At 42.6% G+C, this 23364-nt stretch overlaps 3 protein-coding genes across 7 annotated transcripts in view; all 3 read right to left on the bottom strand.

The window, feature by feature from the left end:
• The window catches only part of mipol1 (mirror-image polydactyly 1), a 46754-nt gene extending 41467 nt beyond the window's left edge, over window positions 1-5287 (bottom strand). For all 3 annotated transcript variants that reach the window (XM_076107169.1, XM_076107171.1, XM_076107170.1), the window contains exon 1: window positions 4927-5287. The gene's annotated coding sequence lies outside the window, so the exon portion shown is untranslated. The remainder of the gene's footprint in view (window positions 1-4926) is intronic.
• Window positions 846-6588, bottom strand: cunh5orf63 (chromosome unknown C5orf63 homolog). Its single transcript, XM_076107210.1, has 4 exons — window positions 6536-6588; window positions 3218-3320; window positions 1148-1204; window positions 846-1058 (listed from the first exon to the last, which is right to left on the bottom strand). Exons 1-4 carry the CDS (start codon window positions 6586-6588, stop codon window positions 888-890), a joined length of 384 nt encoding a protein of 127 aa, XP_075963325.1. The 3' UTR covers window positions 846-887.
• Window positions 5421-22062, bottom strand: traf3 (TNF receptor-associated factor 3). 3 transcript variants are annotated; one of them, XM_076107167.1, is made up of 14 exons: window positions 21801-22061; window positions 18438-18674; window positions 18186-18351; window positions 16960-17011; window positions 16779-16883; window positions 16414-16578; window positions 15379-15459; window positions 10608-10682; window positions 10432-10524; window positions 10212-10352; window positions 9468-9645; window positions 8606-8949; window positions 8259-8450; window positions 5421-6733 (listed from the first exon to the last, which is right to left on the bottom strand). In XM_076107167.1, exons 2-14 carry the CDS (start codon window positions 18595-18597, stop codon window positions 6698-6700), a joined length of 1788 nt encoding a protein of 595 aa, XP_075963282.1. In that variant the 5' UTR covers window positions 18598-18674; window positions 21801-22061; the 3' UTR covers window positions 5421-6697. The 3 variants fall into 3 exon arrangements, with proteins under 3 accessions (XP_075963282.1, XP_075963281.1, XP_075963283.1); XM_076107166.1 differs by having other exon boundaries at window positions 18438-18600; XM_076107168.1 differs by lacking the exon at window positions 5421-6733 and having other exon boundaries at window positions 8262-8450; window positions 8647-8949; window positions 18438-18600; window positions 21801-22062.
• Between the last annotated feature and the right edge of the window lie 1302 nt (window positions 22063-23364).

Genomic DNA, 23364 nt, shown 5'->3' with positions numbered 1-23364 from the left:
AATATTTCAACAATGCAGCCTTCGCAGTACGTTTCACCTAGATGTCTAGAATTTGGTAAGCAGATGTATCACATGTAGACTTAAAATAAAGTCTCAGGGGTCCATGCTCTAAACCCAACTGGAAGTCAGCCATTTTGAATTTTGTAAGAATTTCTAGTGTCGTTTTTGCAATTTCCAGGCGCTGTGTATGATGGTCACAGAAATGCAAGGCTGCGTCAACCAGAGTCCTGCCAGTACACTCGACGTGCGTGAAGTTGCGAGGGCCCGATCAATGCTGCTTGCAGCTTTATTTAACTCTTATCTTGTTCTTCAGTTGTTACAGATGTAACATTAAAGACATATTTAACTTTTTTAACTTACTTGCTGTTCAGTTGTCTCTGTAGGTTGCTGATCTTATTCTTGGCTCTCTGCAAAGCAAACTGAACATCTTCAGCTCTGCTGAAGCTGCTAGACGCCATCAACACACCTTCAACTCACAAAAAGCACACCTGACGGTCTGCACATGACAACCAGCACACTCTACACCACCCCACAGCCGTCATGGCTGTGATTGGCTGACAGCCAGAGACAGAGAACCATTGGTAGGTTAAATATTGATGAGCTCACAGCATCAGGTGACTCAGGTGTTGGTGAGAGGGCTCAGAATACAATATAGAAATGTTATTTTTCTTTTTACAGTGACATCATCACAGTGACATCACTAATGATCCTCCACCCTGATTGGCGGACACCAACACCTAAATAATGAATATAATTCGTTCCACAGTTGTGACATCACACGGAGCGGCCATTCCGATTGGTTTTCTGTAATGAACCCGGAAGAAGACGCAGAAGAGAAACATCTATTGAATCAGTTGTGTTTATTGATTATTGATCATGAACTGGCATCACGTCTCCTGCGTCTCGGCGTCCTGCAGCAGTTTATCCAGCAGGACGACGTCCACTCTGTGTTTCATCACAAACTGTCCGTTCAGGTGGAAGACAGGTATGTCCCACCTGTACCTGTCCCACCATGCTCTGTTCTCTGGGAGACTGATGTCCACCTGCTGGAAGACAAACTGTCCAGAGAGAAACAGACAAGTCAGACAGACAGGTCACAACATTAATATAATTATTTCAAAATAAACTTTAATGTGATGAGTCTCACTCTGTGTTTGAGAGGTTCCAGCTCTTCATTAGCTTCATCACACAGAGGACACGGATCCTACAAAGAGGATTTAACACAATGAAAACATCTGAAACATAAACAGAACTTTCTGTTGTTACTCAAGAAAAATATGAATTCAAATAGAGTTAGTGAAAACATTCTAGCTTTACATTTTACTGGCTGAAGGTTTTTCCAAAATAAAGAATTTAGCGCAAATGCTGAATGTATTTTTAAGACCAACGATAAATGTAATAAATTGTTACAATTAACAGGTTTCTTATACAAGGTTTTATTACCTTAGTAAATGGGTCATTGACAAATAAGGCTTCTAAAAAGGTAATTTTAAAAATTATCTTCAAAATGGATGTAATGCATATTTTTGTCTGGAAAAATGTGGTGAAACAAGTCTAAGTTGTGAACCAACTTTTCATAGTATTTTAAATCGTTTTTAACAGTATTTTTTTAACTTCACAGGCTAAAAAGTGTCAGGTGGCGCAACCACATATTTATAAAAAAATATATATATTTTCCTAATATTTATTCAAACTGAAATTTCTGACAAGTATCCCTTAGAGTGTTTTGTGGTTGTGTTTTATATATATACAATAATTTATCATAATTGCATTCTCTTGGCCAGATATTTAGTATATTTAACTTTTGATTTTACATTTAAACAGAGAAACATAATAATACAAATATATAAATGAATACATTCAATACAATAGTTCTTCACATCATATCAAGCAAAAGAAAATTCACTTTAACCTATTATTTATTTCTTTAAATTAATATTTTACCTGGTCGCACCACCATGACATTTATCAGTTGTGCCATCTGACAATATTAGTAATCACAGCAAATATGCAGACAATTTGCATTTTTTTTTCAAATACAACAACATGCTTTTAGTCAACAGACTCTTTTTAAGTAAAAGAAGTAAATATTTCATAGTAATCATGTTTAGCACATAACTGGAACAGGCAAAATCACAGTCGCTTCCGCCTGCGTGTTGCAGCTTCTACCTCATTGTAGCAGCGTTTTGCACACACTCCATACATGACTTGGTGTCTGCTCCCTGCGTCCTGCTGATTTTGCTTTACTTGACAGTGGCATCCTTAATACGTAGTTAAACAATATTCATTAATATCATGAAAAATAGTTTGAAAGTGTATAATATCGTTAACTTGACACTGTTAAACTTTTGAAAAAAATTTTAAATAATGTCAGAGCTTTAAATATAATATCATAGAGTAACATTCTTTGCAGTTGCACCACCTGCCTTACTGGTTGCGCCACCTGACATTTGCAACTAATTTCAAATTAAACAAGCATCTACTAGGACACTAGCATTAGCTTTTGTTCTTGCTCACAACTTCATACATATACATTTTAAATAGAATAAAATAACGTTTTTCTAGTTTTACATTGGTTGTACCGTCCTGACATGGAATGTGAACCACTCTACCTATAAGTTGAAAGTAGCTGTTTTTATCAATATTCAAAAGAGATATAAAAACATTTTCACTCTGCTATAAAGGTCAGTTGAGGTCCTCTTGATGATGCAATAACTTGTTTACTGTTTTCCACTTTAATTTTATAATAAAAGTCCCATCTTTACAGCTGTGCCACCCTGACATTTGAGAACATTCAAATTGCTGGACAAAAGTTTTTAAATTATCGCAACAGCTTAAAACTATTGGTATTTGTAAAAATTTGGTTTATTTGAATCGTTTCAACAATAAAAGCATGCCATAGTATTTTATTTTGAATTTATTATCATTTAAATACCTTTTTTAGTCTGTTCATTTGCTGGGACAGGTGCACCACCTGACATTTTCAGGGTTTGAGATGCCAAAACATAAAATAATATATATTATTTGATTGTACTGAAAATGTATCAAAACTAGATAGGTTTTATAGAATGAAATTATATATGTCATGAATTGATACAATTAATTTTAAAAGGAAATAGTGGACTCGGACACAAAAATATGCATGTCATGTCATTGACCCAAATAGAGTCAGAGTGGGTAAAGTAGAAAACAGTTTGGAGATATGAGGTTTTATTACCTTAGTAAATAGAGTCAGAGTGGGTAAAGTAGAAAACAGTCTGGAGATACAAGGTTTTATTACCTTCGAAAATAGAGTCAGAGTAGGTAAAGTAGAAAACAGTCTGGAGATACGAGGTTTTATTACCTTAGTAAATAGAGTCAGAGTAGGTAAAGTAGAAAACAGTCTGGAGATACAAGGTTGTAGAGCTGCAGGTCGTCTCAGGAGAAACATTTGATCTGAGAAAACAAATAAACAAAATGTTACTGACCTCAAAAATCCACCGAGCTTCCAGCCGACCAATCACAGAGCAGGACGGAAAGTCGTAATGAAATATGTCTCAGGCTGTCCAATGAGGACTCAAAGACTCCAGTTTGTGATGACATGATGACTCAGAGACTCTAGTTCGTGATGACGTGGGAACTCAGAGACTCTAGTTCGTGATGACGTGGGGACTCAGAGACTAGTTCCTGATGACTCAAAGACTCCAGTTCGTGATGACTCAAAGACTCTAGTTCGTGATGACTCAAAGACTCTAGTTCGTGATGACTCAAAGACTCAAAGACTCTAGTTCGTGATGACTCAAAGACTCTAGTTCGTGATAACTCAAAGACTCTAGTTCGTGATGACTCAAAGACTTTAGTTCGTGATGACTCAAAGTCTCTAGTTCGTGATGACTCAAAGACTCTAGTTCGTGATGACGTGGGGACTCAAAGACTCCAGTTCGTCATGACGTGGGGACTCAGAGACTCCAGTTCGTCATGACGTGGGGACACAGAGACTCCAGTTCGTCATGACGTGGGGACTCAGAGACTCCAGTTCGTGATGACGTGGGGACTCAGAGACTCTAGTTCGTGATGACGTGGGGACTCAGAGACTCTAGTTCGTGATGACGTGGGGACTCAGACTAGTTCGTGATGACTCAAAGACTCCAGTTCGTGATGACTCAAAGACTCCAGTTCGTGATGACTCAAAGACTCCAGTTCGTGATGACTCAAAGACTCCAGTTCGTGATGACTCAAAGACTCCAGTTCGTGATGACTCAAAGACTCCAGTTCGTGATGACTCAAAGACTCCAGTTCGTGATGACTCAAAGACTCTAGTTCGTGATGACTCAAAGACTCTAGTTCGTGATGACTCAAAGACTCTAGTTCGTGATGACTCAAAGACTCTAGTTCGTGATGACTCAAAGTCTCTAATTCGTGATGACTCAAAGACTAGTTCGTGATGACGTGGGGACTCAAAGACTAACTTAAAGTAGTAACTTAGTGTCTATTTCCTTATAAACTTCTGCTGTTGATTGTCGTACGTGTTTCATCCAATGAGAGATGAAAGAATGACATGAGAGATGTCCCACCTTCTCACCTGTCCTGTTAGTGAGATGGTGTTGAAGTGTTTTCAGTCTTTGTGTTTATTTTTTCCAAATAGCGAAAATATTTCATAAATGATTCTGAGATAATATTTATCATAATATTTTATGCTCTTTGTCAGTTTGACCTTCCTGTCAAACTATAAATATTTATATATATATATAATATACTAACATCTGTAGGCCTACGACGTGTGTTGTTTTTCATTTTATTTGTTTGATTTGTTTTGTTGTAAATTTACAGTTAAAGTTTTTTATGCTTTAAGACATTTCGCACGCACACACCCACCCACACACTTAGCCTGTTAGCTGATCTGAAGCTAACCTTCAGAGTTGGACCTGAACCCGCCGGTAAACTCACCGGATTCCGCGGAAAGGTCCCGGTTCTTCTTGCTGTTGAAATATCTGAAGTTTCCGACTGTTTGATAAAAGTTTCTGGGAAAGTTTGAAGGAATTTCGTAGCCTCCAAGACAAAAACAAACTACTGCTCCTCTCCTCTTCCTACTTCCGGTTTCTTCTCCTACTTCCGGTTTCTTCTTCTTCTCCTCCTCCTCCTACTCCTGTTGTTTCTTCTTCTTCTTCTTCTTCTTCTACTCCTGTAGTAATCTATGTACTTGTTTTTGTCAAAACGCCTTCAATAACTAAATTAAATATTTGATAAATAAATAAATATTTATGTTATATATATTTATTCATATTTATTTATTTATTCTATGTTTGTTTTAAATGTGGAGATCATTTATTAATAAACACCATTTTATTCCTGTCAATGTTTACAAACAGTCAAATCACCCAAAACATCAAAAATCACAATAAATAAATAAATCAATAAAAAGTTAAATAAAATAAAACAGATTGTTTTCTTTTTCTTTTATTTTGACACTTTAAACATTCAAACTGTGCAAATAAATCAAAATGAGTCGAAATGAGACAAAGAAAACCTCCGAAACCACAGAGGAGCTCAGCAGACTGGGACCTTATACTGGGACCTTATACTGGGAACTCATACTGGGACCTACTGGGACCTTATACTATGACATACTGGGACCTTATACTATGACATACTGGGACCTTGTACTGGGACATACTGGGAACTCATACTGGGACCTTATACTGGGAACTCATACTGGGACCTTATACTGGGACCTTATACTATGACATACTGGGACCTTATACTGGAACCTTATACTATGACATACTGGGAACTTGTACTGGGACATACTGGGACCTTATACTGGGACATACTGAGAACTCATACTGGGACATACTGGGACCTTATACTGGGACATACTGAGAACTCATACTGGGACATACTGGGACCTTATACTGGGACATACTGAGAACTCATACTGGGACATACTGGGAACTTATACTGGGAACTAGGAATTGTTCTGGGGACACTTTTGGATTGTGTCTTGTTTAACTTAATTTCCATACTTGGGTTCATTCAGGTTATACTCACACTTACAGGTCTTCACTGGTTTGTACTGGTTTGTACTGGGTCTAAACAGGTCTTACTCAGTCCTTTGTGAGACTCTTCTGGTCTTACTAGTTTTTAATGGGTCATATTACATGTAAATGGTTTGCACTGGGTACATTTTAATGAAAAGGTTTTTGTACTGGTTCCTGCTGGTCTGTACTGGTCTGCTGAGCTACTCTGTGGCTGCAGTGGATTTCCCAGCATACTTTGGTAAACAGGTAATAAACAGGAAGTAAAACTTGATGCACGGCATCAGTAATGAGCAGCAACAATGTCCTCGCTGTGGCTGCCATGTTGGCTCTGAATAACACCATGGTGATGTCATGGCAACACAAATCCATTCTCTCACACACACACACACACACACACACACACACACACACACACACACACACACACACACACACACACACACACACACACACACACACTTCTTTAGTCCATCAGCCAATCAAGAGAAGACCCGTCCTCCGGTCTCTGTAATGTTCACTCTGATTGGCTGCTTCCTGTCTGTTCCTTCTTCTTCTCTTCTGCCGTCGTCATCGCTCTTAGATAGGCACGACTCCTTCATTGTCACTGATCCTTCCCATCATCCACTGGGCGTAGACAGGTGAGCAGATCTCAGACCAGCGCGGTCAGAGAGTTCGTAACATCACGGGTCAGGAAGGTCAGAGGTATCCACTGTAACCTGCCAAACCAATCAACACAGATATTGATCAATATGGAAACCAAACACACAGTCCCATAACCTCGAGGGTTAGTAAACTAGTTCACTAGTCCCCACACCTCTGCAACTAGTACCCAGACCTCTGCAACTAGTACCCAGACCTCTGCAACTAGTACCCAGACCTCTGCAACTAGTCCCCAGACCTCTGCAACTAGTCCCCAAACCTCTGCGGGTAGTCCCCACACCTCTGCAACTAGTCCCCAGACCTCTGCGGGTCGTTCCCAGACCTCTGCGGGTAGTCCCCACACCTCTGCGGGTAGTTCCCACACCTCTGTGGGTAGTTCCCACACCTATGCAACTAGTCCCCAAATCTCTGTAACTAGTCTCCAGACCTCTGCAACTAGTCCCCAGACCTCTGCAACTAGTCCCCAGACCTCTGCAACTAGTCCCCAGACTTCTGCGGGTAGTCCCCACACCTCTCCGAGTAGTTCCGAAACCTCTGCAACTAGTCCCCACACCTCTGTGGGTAGTTCCCACACCTCTGCAACTAGTTCCCAGACCTCTGCGGGTAGTCCCCAGAGCTCTGCAACTTGTCCCCAGACCTCTGCAACTAGTCCCCAGACCTCTGCAACTAGTCCCCAGACCTCTGCAACTAGTCCCCAGACTTCTGCGGGTAGTCCCCACACCTCTCCGAGTAGTTCCGAAACCTCTGCAACTAGTCCCCACACCTCTGTGGGTAGTTCCCACACCTCTGCAACTAGTTCCCAGACCTCTGCGGGTAGTCCCCAGAGCTCTGCAACTTGTCCCCAGACCTCTGCAACTAGTCCCCAGACCTCTGCAACTAGTCCCCAGACCTCTGCGGGTAGTCCCCAGACCTCTGCAACTAGTCCCCAGACCTCTGCAACTAGTCCCCAGACTTCTGCAACTAGTCCCCACACCTCTCCGAGTAGTTCCGAAACCTCTGCAACTAGTCCCCACACCTCTGTGGGTAGTTCCCACACCTCTGCAACTAGTTCCCAGACCTCTGCGGGTAGTCCCCAGAGCTCTGCAACTTGTCCCCAGACCTCTGCAACTAGTCCCCAGACTTCTGCAGGTAGTCCCCACACCTCTGCAACTAGTCCCCACACCTCTCCGAGTAGTTCCGAAACCTCTGCAACTAGTCCCCACACCTCTGCGGGTAGTCCCCACACCTCTGCGGGTAGTCCCCACACCTCTGCGGGTAGTTCCCAAACCTCTGCAACTAGTCCCCAGACTTTTGCAACTAGTCCCCAAACCTCTGCAACTAGTCCCCAAACCTCTGCAACTAGTCCCCAAACCTCTGCAACTAGTCCCCAGACCTCTGCAACTAGTCCCCAGACTTCTGCAACTAGTCCCCAGACCTCTGCAACTAGTTTCTACACCTCTGCAACTAGTTCCCACACCTCTGCAACTAGTCCCCAAACCTCTGCAACTAGTCCCTAGAGCTCGACAACTAATCCTCAGTTCTCTAAAACGTGTGCTCAGATCTCTGCAACTTGTGCCCAGACCCAGAGTTGTGTATCATCACCTTGATGAAGATGGTGTCGTCCTTGATGTAGCTGCCAGTCTCCAGGACGCTCTGAGAAACAAACAGAGGACAGCCAGAGGCAATGTTCATCTCTGCTGCAGGACGTCTGAAGCTGCTGCTGTTTGGATCAGGCTTAAAGGCGTCCCCCAAGTGTTTCCTCGACGGACCCTGGTCCATCAGCATGAGAGTCACCTAACAGACAAACAGAAAGATCAACAAAAAGACAGACAGAAGGTTTCACTTGTTTGAATCCAAAATATTTAGAAATACAGATTGCTTCACTTATACAACACCTTGTTAAAGTATCTTATAATCCTTCAGTAAACAGGGCAGTAACTAGTCAGTACCTTCTGTTTGAAGGGCCAGGGCAGCAGGGCGTCGTACTCGCCTCTCATCACCACGAAGAAGAGTGACAGGTGTGTCCCCTTGCCCATGCCGTCACCGTTCAGGTAGACACGGGCGCACATCTTGTACCCGAAGTATCCGGTGTAAAATGGTTGTGAGTATAGCGAAAGTGTCTTCGCCCCCACCGCTTCCTGTTTCCTTCTCTTGTAGTCGCGGATCTTCCAGATCAGGGTCCCGTTGTAACTTGCCGTCTCCAGCACCTGGAAACGCAGGTCCATGTCGGCTAATCGGATCTCATGGACACTCAGCATCTCATCATGTCGCTTCAGCTGATTCTCCAGGGATGCTGCAAAGATGTGAATATTCATTATTAGAGTTATTGATTAACTGTGTTTCAGTCCCGGACCTCTGCAACTAGTCCCCAGACCCCTGAAACTAGTCCCCAGACCTCTGAAACTAGACCCATTCCTCTGAAACTAGTCCCCAGACCTCTGCAACTAGTCCCCAGACCACTGAAACTAGACCCCATTCCTCTGAAACTAGACCCCATTTCTCTGAAACTAGTCCCCATTCCTCTGAAACTAGTCCCCAGACCTCTGCCACTAGTCCCCAAACCTCTGCCACTAGTCCCCAGACCTCAGCAACTAGTCCCCAGACCTCTGAAACTAGACCCCATTCCTCTGCCACTAGTCCCCAGACCTCTGCCACTAGTCCCCAGACCTCAGCAACTAGTCCCCAGACATCTGAAACTAGTCCCCAGACATCTGAAACTTTTCACCAGACTTCTGCAACTAGTCCCTAGACCTTAGATCTCAGAGACTTCTGCAAATGGTCCCCAGTCCCGTCCCCAGTGTGTGTTCTGACCCAGAGTGTGTGTTGTGGATCCAGTCCCGCTGCGTCCCCCTTGTTCTAGAGTGTTCAGTCTCGTCCGGACGGTCTCCAGCGTTCCTCTCAAGTTCTCCACCTCATCTCTGAGCACACGGAGGGAACGAAGCTCCAGCTCCACCTCCAGGAGCTTCTCTGAGTGAGAGCTCATTAGTTTCTGCAGGAAGAGAGAGATGATTGTCTGTCCGGGTTCAGAAGAGGGACTGGTCAGTTTGACTGCCAGACATAAAATGTAGCTGATGGTTCTGAGGCTTCACCTGCAGTCTTTGGTTCCAGTTTTGTCACAGTTTCAATCCCAGTCCCCCATAAGCTCTGCCATCACAGTGCTTATTGTTTCCACCCACATTTAAAGAATATACACCTTTATTTACAGCTGCTTCTGCCAGATAAGGCTTAGGGTCAGACTGTCTATGATGTACTACATACAGTAATGTAGACAGCACTGTGTCATTGCACACTTTCTGCCTTTATCTCGTTCATCTCGAGCAGGTTACACTACAGTCACAGTCTTTTAGGGGTACAAACAAAGCGTTGGGACAACTATAACGGTTTCCTAATGCAATTCCCAGAGTCCCATTTTAAGGCCTTAATTGTGTGGGTTATTCATTTCTGCAATGTACTGATTTTGTGGGATTTCTAACACTACTTCTGTCTTTCACAGTATATGAAATGTGTTGTATAAATATACGGCCTTGCCTTAGTAGAATTTGGTAAAAGTATTACCTGCATGGTGGCCAGTTTCTGCTCCATCTGTCGGTTCTTCTCTCTCAGCTCGTCGCTCTGGTTCTCAAGTTCGGACAGTCGACTGCTGAGAGCAGGGAGCACCTTGTACCTCTCCAACAGCTCACCTTTAATATCCTCCACCTGTGGAAACGGCACACAAAGATCAGTCACAAAACCAAACCCTGTTCCATGTTGCCTCAGTCTGGTTTGCTGTGGTTACCTTGTTCTCTAACGTGGAGTTTCTGTTGGCCATCATTCTCAGGTGTTCGGCTGCCGAGGTGGACTCGTGCTGCCTCATGTCCTGGTTCAAACCCTGAAGTACAAAAGAAGCACATTAACATTCATACTGAGAAGAAGAAACGGAAGAAGAAGTAGAGGAAGAGGACGAGCGGTTACCTTGAAGGTGCAGCCGTAGCGGTGGAACTGACAGCTCACCTGAGCTTTGGGACAGTCGTGTTGGTGGCTGGACAGCTAAAGAATACACAACAAATCAATGAGTGTCATCACTACCAGGTGCTGCTGTGGGGTTACACAGGTGAGATGCCTCCACAGAACTACACTGAATCAGACTTGTTAGTTCAATAATTCCAGCGACAACTGTACATGTTTAAGACTTTACTCAAAACTTAAGTTCGACAATGGCTACACGTCTTCCGTTCCTCTAGAACTCAAAGCGTTACACACATGCGCACTGCTTAACTGAGTACTTAACAAACTCCCCTTTCTCTTTAAAGAAAAACATAGTCACAAAAAACAAACATTTGTTTTTTTAGAACCTTAAACAGATAAACAGGTTTAAACTTTAATGACTAGAGTTTTAAGGGTAGTAAGGCTTTTGTTGATTAGCTCGTTTAGCCTTTAAGTTGCCGTACACCTGCGCTGAGAGCCCTCAGCAGAACAAGTGCAGATGTCCCCTTCTTAGTCAAGCAGTCAGCAAGCTGTTCCCTGGAGGCTGACCACATGATCTGCTGGATGGTCCCAGAGTGGACGAGCTCCTTGACGCTGCTGATTTCGAGGCGGAGTCTCTTTTCAGTGACTGTTTTGGTGGACTTGACAGCATCAAGAAGAGAGGGATTGTCCGTTACACACACAATGGGCAAATTGTTCCGTGTGCAATCACCTTTGGTAAGTTCTGAGTAGAGTGTAGCCAAGAAGATTGCACTGTCAATGCCATCTGCAAGTGCCAAAGTCTCTCCTGCTAAGGTGCTTCAGACAACTCTCCTGATCTTCTTTGACTGCCAGCATATGGGTGAAAATCTTCCATTCTCTTCCATAAGCATGACCAGGTGTCCGCCTTGAGTGCCTCCGTCTGGAAGGTTTCCCATCGAGGAATCACTGAACACCACTAGTTTCAGCGAGCTGTCTTTTCCCAAGTGCTGAAACCTCAAGGTCACCTCTTCTGATTTCAGTTTCCTGACAAGTTTGTTTGCAGAGTCTGAACAGTAGCATGCTTTGTACTTGATGCTAGGTTGGATATGTCACACATTATGTCAGGTCTACTCTGCCTTGCTACCCACAATATTTGGCCAATCTTCGACTTTAACATGTCAGTCTCAGTGTCTGTTAGAGGAGCCTGTCGCTGTGTGGCTCTGTTGGGGTCCACAGGAATGGGTTGTAGATTCTTTATGTAGATACTTTGTTGCACTTGTATCTCATCCTCTAAAGAGTGAACCTCCATTCCAATGTAGCTGAAGCTGTTGTGCTCTTCACGTCCAACTTGAAAAGCAACTTTCAAGTGAGGGATGATTGCTGTGGAGAATGTTTCTGAACCACCCCAGATGAAATCATCCACGTGACAAGCAAGGAGTCCCTTCACATTGTAGGAGTCATCCAGCCAGTAGAACACTGCTGGATCAACTGCTGCATAGTGTCTTTCACTCTGTTGTACCAATACAGAGAAGCATCTGCTAGGCCATAAACACACTTTTTTAAGTTCCATAGAATGCCTTTGCTCCGAGCTTCTTGGGGGGGACGAATATAGACATTCGGGTTAACTCTTTGCCTTGTAAAAAGGCTGCTTTAATGTCCATAGAGTTTAGCTGCCATTTCTTTTGACACATCACTGCCATCATCATTTTTAGAGACTCCGAGGCACATGTAGGTGAGTCTTTAGGGAGCTCCTGAGTGTTAATTTCTTCAAAGCCTCTTGCAACTAATCTAGCTTTAGGTACAACACCATCAGGTATCTCCTTGAATGTGCACACCCACCTCGTAGAGATGCATTTCTGGCCTTCATCTTTCACCTCTTCAAACACATCATTCTTTTTCTAGTTGCTGAGTTCACTGTGTTTGGCAGACATGAAGGCATCATCATTCACAATAAGTAGGTCTTCTTCAGGATGGCTAGCACATAACTCGACATGCTCAGTTGGGACCACTTGAAGATTGTGTACTCGTCCTAAGTCAACAGAACCTTCCTCAGGCTCAATGTACTCCAAACTATACAGTCTTTGTATGTCCCAGTGGCTTTTCCTGCCCTGCTGAGGATTTTTCCAGTGTGTGCTTGGCCACTCTCACTATCTGTGTATGTAACTACCTGTCCAGTTTTCAGACTAAGGCCTTCACAAGTTGTGGTTGAGTTGTTCTGTGATGCGTCAGATTGACCATGGCTATCTCCTTCTGGCTGTCTTGGTGTGTGAGGGGGTTCACTGTTCTCCTCACCATTTGTAGGCGTCTCTTCCTCACTTTCATTTTCAGTGTCATAGTTATTCTCATTGAAGCCAGATTCTGGTAATGTTGTATGATGTTCAGTCCCTTCCTGCTGAATGTCCCTTTCTCCCAGCACTGCTTGTGGGCTCTCTACTTTTTGAAGCCTGGAGTGATGTACGCGAACGTAAGTGCCTCCATGCCTCACAAATATCACCACACCATCTTGGCCGATGACCACACCTGGACCTTTCCATTCTGTACATTCCATCCGTTTGTAGTAGACTTTGTCCCCTGTTTCGTATCGGTCATCAATGGGCCGCAGTTGTTTACGAAGGGCTCTTTGGATCCTTTCAGAGCTGAGCTTCTGTAAATGCTCTCCTTGCAGCATGTAATGTTGTGATATGCTGGGCTATCCAAGTACTCATATTAGTACCTTCCAGAGCTGGCGGCTTGTTAGTGAGAACTGAAGGCAGATTTGGGTTCTGTCCAAATACCAGCTGGTAAAGACTGTAGCCACGCACGTTGTGCATAGAGTTCTTTGCCATCAGGGCCCAGTCTAGGGCCATCCTCCAGTCACATCCATTGTCCCTCTTCACTTTCATCAGGATTTCAGTGAGGGTTTGATTATGCCTTTCCAAAAGCCCTTTGTTCCATGTAAGCTGCAGTTGTTTTCACTTGAATGTTGAAGCTTTCAGCCATGTCCCTCATATCTTCGTTGTTGAATTCACCCCCATTGTCACTGAAAAGTCTGCGTGGAGGACCAGGAACACTTATCCAGCAATGTATAAAGTGCTTCACAATCTCCCTGGGTTTCTTGGTGGTGACGATGCTCCCTGCACTGAAGCGTGTGAAGTGGTCAATTGCATGCAGATACCACACTCCTGGCTCTAGCTCATGCAAATCCACAGCTACAGTTTCATTGTAGGTTGAGGCCATGGGCAAACCAACCGCTGGCTTTGGCTTTGGTTTGCTATATCTGATGCACGTCTCACAGTTTTTTACAATGTCCTTAAGGATTGTGGTGCATTCATCATCAGCATTACCTGAGCAGGCCAGTAGTTTTTTCAGTCTGTCAACAGAGGCGTGTCCAAATTACTTGTGTAGTTTCAACAGAACTTTTTGTTTTCCTTTTGTTGTCATGTTTTCTGTCACAGTGAGAATGTCATCCTCATTCTGGAGCTCATGTTCATCTGGGTTACTCTCATCTCTGATGTTCACACAGTAATGTCCTGAAGATGTTAGTTCAAGTTTCACTGGCTGTTTAAACATTGTGGCTTTGTCAGTGTTAGTCCACTCGTGTAATGATCAAGCCATTTTTCTCCACACACAGTTCTAGTGCAAGCTGTGTCAATGACAGCTGATCCTGGAGACTCCATGAATATCTCTGTGTCAGACAACCATTCTTTTGACAACAAAGTAATGTTGCATTCTTCAACATCTGTCACTTTCTCATCCTCTGTCACTTTGGCACGTTCATTTTTGTGAGGACAATCCTTTGCCCAGTGATATGTGCTTTGGCAGACTGCACATCTTGATCTTGCTCCCGTAGCTGTGCCTACGGTGTAGAAATGTGATAGACTCTGAATTGTAAGTCGCTTTGGATAAAAGCGTCTGCTAAATGACTGTAATGTAATGTAATGTAATGATCTTCTCCATCTGTCCAGTGGATTCGTCCCTTGAACAGCCGCATGGATCTGTTGGCTTGACCTGACATTACTTTCACGCTTGCTGGTAAACCGTGTGTAGTAGGCAGAGTCGGCAGCACCCCCACACACACGGAGGTCATCAGCTCCCTCTTGTGGAGAATTATCGCCAAAGATTCTCTTCAAGGCTGATTTCATGTTCACAAACGAAAGGTTTGGACACGCGGTAAGCGCTAATTGTTTGTCTTTAACATTCAGTCCTGCAGTATCTAGTAGCCTGAAAGCTAACACAGCATCTGGAAGCTCCATCTTGAACTTACGTATTCTGTTGTACCGCGCTCAACCTCGACAATGTAATCGACGATGGAGACGCCATTTTCTTTTGTGATCCGGTCAAACTCTGTGTATGCCTTGTACTGGCGATCCATTTCCTCTTTCAAAAACACAGCGTCCAATTTCGTGAGAAGTATATTCATTCCTTCATCGTCGTTCAAATCCTCTGCGTTAACTTCTAGTGCACTATCCCTCGCTCTTCCCGTCAGCGATAAAGCGACTGCCAAGGCTTGCTTCTTCTCCTCGAGGTCCGTCACCAGCTTCCAAATTTCAACCTCATTTTTCTAGCTCTCGTAAGACTTCTTCTCGTCAAACGGCGGCGGAACTTTGTAATTGCCAGCCGCCATCCTCTGCTACCATGTTAATTCAATAACTCCAACGACAACTGTACATGTTTAAGACTTTACTTAAAACTTATGCACGACATCAACAACAATAGCTACACGTCTTCCGTTCCTCTAGAAGCGTTACACAAATGCGCACTGGTTAACTCAGTACTTAACAAGACTGACTGGACGGCAGAAGACAAACTGGATCACTACCTCACTCCGGAGAAGGGAGGAAAAGGAGCAGTGGTTTGGACACGACACTGGGAACGCTGGACACACCGTCTCTTTGTGTTTCTGAAAACAGACAGAAACTTCACTATGTTAATCATCATGACAAAAAACTTTAGACTGGACTTCAGAATCTGGACGGCAGCTTCACAGAATGATGGTGCAGTCTATGGCTGGACAATATATCCATAATATAATATTGTTATATTGCACAAGTGAACTTACCAGACTGCTCTAGCTGTTCCATTATTTGCCTTTACCCACTTAGGGGCTGATCACTCCGAGAAGCGTCACTAAAGGTGCTGCTGCTTCAAAAACTGTGGAAAAGCTAGTCCCCAATCCTCTGCAGGTAGTCCCCAATCCTCTGCAGCTAGTCCCCAATCCTCTGCAACTAGTCCCCAATCCTCTGCAGCTAGTCCCCAATCCTCTGCAGCTAGTCCCCAATCCTCTGCAACTAGTCCCCAATCCTCTGCAGCTAGTCCCCAATCCTCTGCATCTAGTCCCAAATCCTCTGCAACTAGTCCCCAATCCTCTGCAGCTAGTCCCCAATCCTCTGCAACTAGTCCCCTGACTTCTGCAGCTTGTCCCAAATCCTCTGCAACTAGTCCCAAATCCTCTGCAACTAGTCCCCAATCCTCTGCAACTAGTCCCCAATCCTCTGCATCTAGTCCCCTATCCTCTGCAACTAGTCCCCAATCCTCTGCAACTAGTCCCCAGACCTCTGCAACTAGTCCCCAGACCTCTGCAACTAGTCCCCAATCCTCTGCAACTAGTCCCCAATCCTCTGCAACTAGTCCCCAATCCTCTGCAGCTAGTCCCCAATCCTCTGCAACTAGTCCCCAATCCTCTGCAACTAGTCCCCTATCCTCTGCAGCTAGTCCCCAATCCTCTGCAGCTCGTCCCCAATCCTCTGCAGCTCGTCCCCAATCCTCTGCAGCTCGTCCCCAGACCTCCTCAGCAAGTCTCCAGAACTGGAGCTAGTCTACTTGCAGATTGGTCAGGAGTGATGTCATGAGATACCTGCAGGTCGGTCAGAGGCATCTTGGTCATGCAGAACTCGCAGCTGGTCTCTCTGTGTTTGCATTTCCAGCTCAGGTGGTCGGGAATCTCTTTCCTCATCATTCGCTCTTTACATTTACCCAATGGACAAGGAACCTCGAAGAACGGACACACATTCAGGTGGTCCTACAGACAGACAAGTGAGAGACAGACAGGAAGACTGAGTTGTCTTGATATGATCAAACCTGGTCATCAATTGCACGTGGACACCTGGGAGTCCTTTATTGTTTTTAGTCAACTGTTAACGGTGTTTGAGGTACACATATAGGATTTATACAGCACACTCTACAGCCAATCAAAGAGCGGGATGCTCTTGTTTTTCTTACAGGTATCTGCTGGAGACTCATCTGTTCCTCACAGCCGTTAGCTTCACTGCGACAGTAAACCTTCAGCGCCATGATCTCACGATGGCAGCAAACGTCTCTGAAGATCTGAAAAATAAACACAGTTCAGTAACTAATCAATTAATAAATGATGATGATTAATAAATTAATGATCTCTGCCCACCTTGTCTTTGAACAGAGGCTGCATGTCAGCTGGACATACCGGGGTTGGATGACTACAGGACGAAAGAGGACATTAATTCAACTTCATTCTACTGAAGAGAGAGAAAGGTTGACAACCTGCTGGTCAGAGCATGAACTGCAACCTCCGCCTGTTACATGACATTCAATGGACAGATACTTTTGTCCTAAGCAACTTACAATAAGTGCATTCAAATCATGAAGGGACAAGAGCTTCATATTCAAAACAGGGAGTATATCACTTAGAACAAACAATTGATAAGCGTGTTTAGTACGTGTTTCGTACGTGTTTAGTATGTGTACAGTAAGTGTTTAGTACATGTTTATTACGTGTTTAGTACGTGTTTAGTATGTGTATAGTATGTGTATAGTAAGTGTATAGTACATGTTTATTACGTGTTTAGTACGTGTTTAGTACGTGTTTAGTATGTGTATCGTATATGTATAGTAAGTGTATAGTACATGTTTAGTATGTGTATAGTAAGTGTATAGTAAGTGTATAGTACATGTTTATTATGTGTATAGTATGTGTTTAGTACGTGTATAGTAAGTGTATCGTAAGTGTATAGTACATGTTTATTACGTGTTTAGTACGTGTTTAGTATGTGTATAGTAAGTGTATAGTAAGTGTATAGTACATGTTTAGTATGTGTATAGTAAGTGTATAGTACATGTTTATTACGTGTTTATTACGTGTTTAGTACGTGTTAAGTACGTGTTTCGTACGTGTTTTGTACGTGTTTAGTACGTGTATCGTATGTGTATAGTAAGTGTATAGTACATGTTTATTACGTGTTTAGTATGTGTATAGTACGTGTTCAGTACGTGCATAGTAAGTGTATAGTAAGTGTATAGTACATGTTTATTACGTGTTTAGTACGTGTTTAATATGTGTTTAGTACGTGTATAGTAAGTGTTTAGTACGTGTTTAGTATGTGTTTAGTATGTGTATCGTATGTGTATAGTAAGTGTATAGTACATGTTTATTACGTGTTTAGTATGTGTATAGTACGTGTTCAGTACGTGCATAGTACGTGTTTATTATGTGTATAGTATGTGTTTAGTATGTGTAAAGACCGCAGAACATAAACACGTTCAGGTCTACGAGAAATCAGGTAATTAGCTTTGATTTTATTCTTGAAGCTGAAAGGTTACGTAGCACAAACACCTGTAAACCACTTCCTGTCTAACAGTCTCTCCTTCTCTTACCTGAGGATGTCGTTGATGCAGCTCTGACAGAAGCGGTGTCCACATTCTGTCTGGCGGGGCTGACACAAGACCAGGCTGCAGGTCTCGCAGCAGTATTTGGCTTCTGGAGTTAATACAAAGTGATCTCTGAATCCTCCGTGAAGAGGCAGGAAACCTGCAGGGACACCTGAACACAGAGACACACCTGAGTTCCTTCATCCTGAACACAAAGACACACCTGGACAGACACCAGCTGATGATGCGTTTGTTTACCTTGTGAAGTGGTGATGTCGCTGGGAGGCCAGGGATTGACTTGACGGTGAGAGGGCAGGGTGATGGGCGGAGCCACCGAGAGGGGCGTGGTCAGGGAGGGCGCCACCTGCTGGAGGGGAATCTGCACCTCCCTCCCGTCAGCACTCCTCCCCGCTGACATGACCTGAGGGGGGGAGGATGGGGGGGTTAATGGTGATGCCCGCACATGCTCAGTGGAGTCCAGCAGAGGGACGTGGCCTATGAACAAAGACGAGGAAACCAAAACAAGCTCAAATTGAATATTAATATTAATTATTATGTAATTATGTAATAAAAGTCTTCAGCTGATTCTCCAGAAAGCAGACCTGAACCAGATCAACTTTTGATAGGCTTCCATTGTAAAAACAGAAGAAGAAATCAGCTGTTGTACACACGCACACGCACACACACACACACACACACACACACACACACACACACACACACACACACACACACACACACACACACACACACACACACACACACACACACACACACACACACACACACACACACACACACGTCATGGCTCAGTTGTGGGGAAGCTCGGGGCTTTTCCACTGACGGTATCATCACAAACACACACAAACACACACCAGAAATATGTATGTGGCTCCGGTCGGGTTCTTCTGTATTTTAAAATAGATATTTTGTAAAAGTAATATTGTGTGTATTGATGTTGTTTTTTGAAGGGAGGGGGAAGATATATTTATTCAAACTAAGACCATTAGATGAAAAGAATAATAAAAAAATTTCATAAAAATAATGAAACCATCTTTAGTTACAGCTGTTCTCAAAACCTGCAGCTAAATTTTATCGATCAAGTAAAAACCTTTTAAATTTCTACAAAGAATACGTTCTCATACAAACGGCTGAGAGAGTAAAATATGATTATGTTTCCTGTTCAGAAGAGAAAATGCCTTCAAAAGTCTTCAAACATCATACGTCTTCATAAGTCCTCAAACCTCTTCAAACGTCTTTATACGCCTACAAAAGACTTCATACGTCATTAAAAGTCCTTAAACGTCTTTAAAAGTCCTCAAAAGTCTGCAAACGTCTTCATAAGTCCTCAAACGTCTTCAAACATTTTTATACGTCTTCCAACGTCTTTATACGTCTTCATACATCTTCAAACGTCTTTATACGTCTTCAAACCTGTTCAAACGTCTTCAAACCTGTTCAAACGTCTTTATACATCTTCAAACGTCTTTATACATCTTCAAACGTCTTTATACATCTTCAAACCTGTTCAAACGTCTTTATACATCTTCAAACGTCTTTATACGTCTTCAAACCTCTTCAAACGTCTTTAACAGTCTTCAAACATCTTTATACGTCTTCAAACCTCTTCAAAGCTCTTTATACATCTTCAAACGTCTTTATACGTCTTCAAACCTTTTCAAATGTCTTTATATGTCTTCAAATGTCTTTATATGTCTTCAAACATCTTCAAATGTCTTTATACGTCTTCAAACGCCTTCAAATATCTTTATATGTCTTCATACGTCTTCAAATGTCTTCAAACCTCTTTAACAGTCTTCAAACATCTTTATACGTCTTCAAATCTGTTCAAACTTCTTTATACATTTTCAAACGTCTTTAAAAGTCTTCAAACGTCTTCAAATGTCTTTATACGTCTTTATACCTCTTCAAACATCTTTAACAGTCTTCAAACATGTTTATACGTCTTCAAACCTGTTCAAACGTCTTGATACGTTTTCAAACGTCTTCAAATGCCTTTATACGTCTTCAAATATCTTTATACGTCTTCAAACGTCTTCAAATGCCTTTATACGTCTTCAACAGTCTTCAAACGTCTTTATACGTCTTTAAACCAGAAGAGGGCGGAGCTAGGTATAACTGAATAGTAAATGGTTAATGGACTGTACTGGTATAACTGTACTTATCTCATTTCTAGTCTTCTGATGACTCATAGTTATTTAACACTACATGACATCATTCACATCCACAACCATTCACATCCATTTATACCAATAAATGTACTAAATGAACATCATGCTGTATTGAAGAAGACTTGAAACTAGAGATTGAGACCATAAACTCATGTTTACAATGTTTACTGAGGTAATAAATCAAGAGAGAAGTAGAGTCATTTTCTCATAGACTTCTATACAACCAGAGGAGTCGCCCCCTGGTGGACACTAGAGAGAATGCAGCTTTAACACATGAAGCAAGAGTTTGTTTCCTGATAAAAACGAGATGAAAACGTTCACAAAGGTCTCACATTATTATCACTATAACACATTACATTATTTAATAACTTGTATAATAACTTGTGCAATAACTCTGATTCAGGTTTCACAGAATACAAACACATTCTGTCATTGTTGTTTTCTGGTTTCTTTATGAGACTTAAATTTAATTTAAACTCAATAAAGACACAATAACAGGTTCATAAATGTTGAATATTAAGTATTATATATTAATTCATATTAATATTGAATATATAATATTATATATCAATTATATGTTAATATATAATATTAAGACTTTCAAGTTGAACAAAACCTTTAAACTAAAACATGAAATGAATCCAGATTAAAAGAAGAAATCAACTCTTCAATTTCTGTGACATCACACAGATTAGCTTCTTTAGCTTCTTGTTTCAATAACAATGATTTTAGTTTAGACACACACACACACACACACACACACACAGACCCACAAAACACAGAGACACACAAAACACATACACATGACACACACACACACATAAACACAGACACACAGACACACAGAGACACACACACATGACACACACACACACATAAACACAGACACACGGACACACAGAGACACACACACAAAGACACACTCAGATACACACACACACACACACACACACAGACACACACACACAGAGACACACACACACACACAAAACACATGACACACACACAAAACACATGACACACACACACACACACACACACACAAAACACATACACACGACACACACACAGACACACACAAAACACATACACATTCACACACACACACACACACACACACACACAGAGACACACACACAGACAGAGACACACACACACACGCACACACACACACACAGAGACACACACACAGACAGAGACACACACACAGACAGAGACACACACAAAACACATGACACACACACACACACACACGCACACACACACACACACAGAGACACACACACACACACACAAAACACATACACACACACACACACACACACACAGCTAGCATCTGTTGAGCTAACACAAACAGCTAACATGTAGTCCGTTTCTTCCAGCTCCTGGTAGGTTCCACTGAGGTTCCACTGAGGTTCTACTGACTCACATGAATCTCCTCCGCAGCTCCTCCGGTCTCGGACTCTTCTCCGGGATTCAAACCGTTAACCCTCCGCTGCCTCGGAGCCTCATGGTCCGGGTTCAGTTTCTGGGTTCTCTTCTTCCGGTCTCTGTCGGTCTGCTCGTGTGTCCGTGAGGGAGAACGTCTCTGGGATCCAGTTCAGAGATCCAGATCCAGAGGGGAGTTCTGGTCCGATCACACTGGAAACCCCCTCCGCTGCTTCCGCCCAGGAAATCCCCCAGCAGCCCCAGAGTCCTCCGACCACCAGGGGGTGCTGTTTACTATGTATATATATACATCTATATATATACAGTATATATATACAAATATATATATTTATGTATACATATATATATAAATGTATAAATACAAATATATACATATACATTTGTATATATACATTTATAAATATATATCCATACATTTATATATATTTATTTATACATATGTATATAAAATATATATATAACACATAAAACTATGTATATATTTAGATGTATAGGTAACAGCCGACCACCGGGGGGCGCTGTCTGACAGTAAAATCTACTTTTGTTTTATTGAATACAAAAGACAGAGATACATAAAAAATGTATTCGATAAATACAAATGTATATATACATATAAATATATATATATGTATACATTGTTTTTTTCTCCCGTTTATGTAGATATATATATATATAAGTTGATATATAGATGTGTATATATATTTGTTTAAATAATATTTAAAATATTTTGTCAGAAAAATGTATTATATTTACATTTCATGTACTCAGCCTGTATTTCCTCTCACCGTCTCTCAGATTCAGATTCAACTTTATTGTCATTGCACAGAGTACAGTACAAGGACGAGGAAATGCAGTTCTAGCATCTAACCAGAAGTGCAAAAAGAAGTAAAGGTGCACTGCAATGTGCTCTCACCGTCTCTCACCGTCACTAAACGTCTCCAAACATCTCTCACCGCCTCTCACAGCCTCCAACCGTTTCCAAACATCTCTCACCGTCCCTAACAGTCTCTAAACTTCTCTCACAGCCTCCAACCGTCTCCAAACATCTCTCACCGCCTCTCAACGTCTCTCAACGCCTCTAAGCGTCTCTCACCGTCTCTAAATGTCTCTCACCGTCTGTAAACGTCTCTCACCGTCTCTGACTGTCTCTGAACGTCTCTCAACATCTCTGAGCGTCTCTGGAAGTCTCTCACCGTCTCTAAACGTCTCTCACTGTCTCTGAACGTCTCTCACCGTCTCTAAATTTCTCTGAACATCTCACCGTCTCTCACCATCTCTCAACGTCTCTTACCGTCTCTCAGTCTCTAAATGTCTCTCACCGCCTCTAAATCTCACCGTCTCTAAGCGCCTCTATCTCTGAACGTCTCTCACCGTCTCTCAACGTCTCTCAACGCCTCTCAACGCCTCTAAATTTCTCTGAACATCTCTCGTCTCTAACCGTATCCCACCGCCTCTAAATTTCTTTGAACATCTCACCATCTCTAAGCGTCTCTGAATGTCTCACCGTCTCTATATGCCTCTAAGCGTCTCTCACTGTCTCTGAA

This window comes from Anarhichas minor, unplaced genomic scaffold, assembly GCF_050575085.1.
Source record: "Anarhichas minor isolate MPS153535 unplaced genomic scaffold, ASM5057508v1 ptg000038l, whole genome shotgun sequence".
Classification (NCBI taxonomy): domain Eukaryota; kingdom Metazoa; phylum Chordata; class Actinopteri; order Perciformes; family Anarhichadidae; genus Anarhichas; species Anarhichas minor.
The sequence above is the reverse complement of the archived record's forward strand: the minus strand, read 5'-3'. Positions and strand labels throughout refer to the sequence as shown.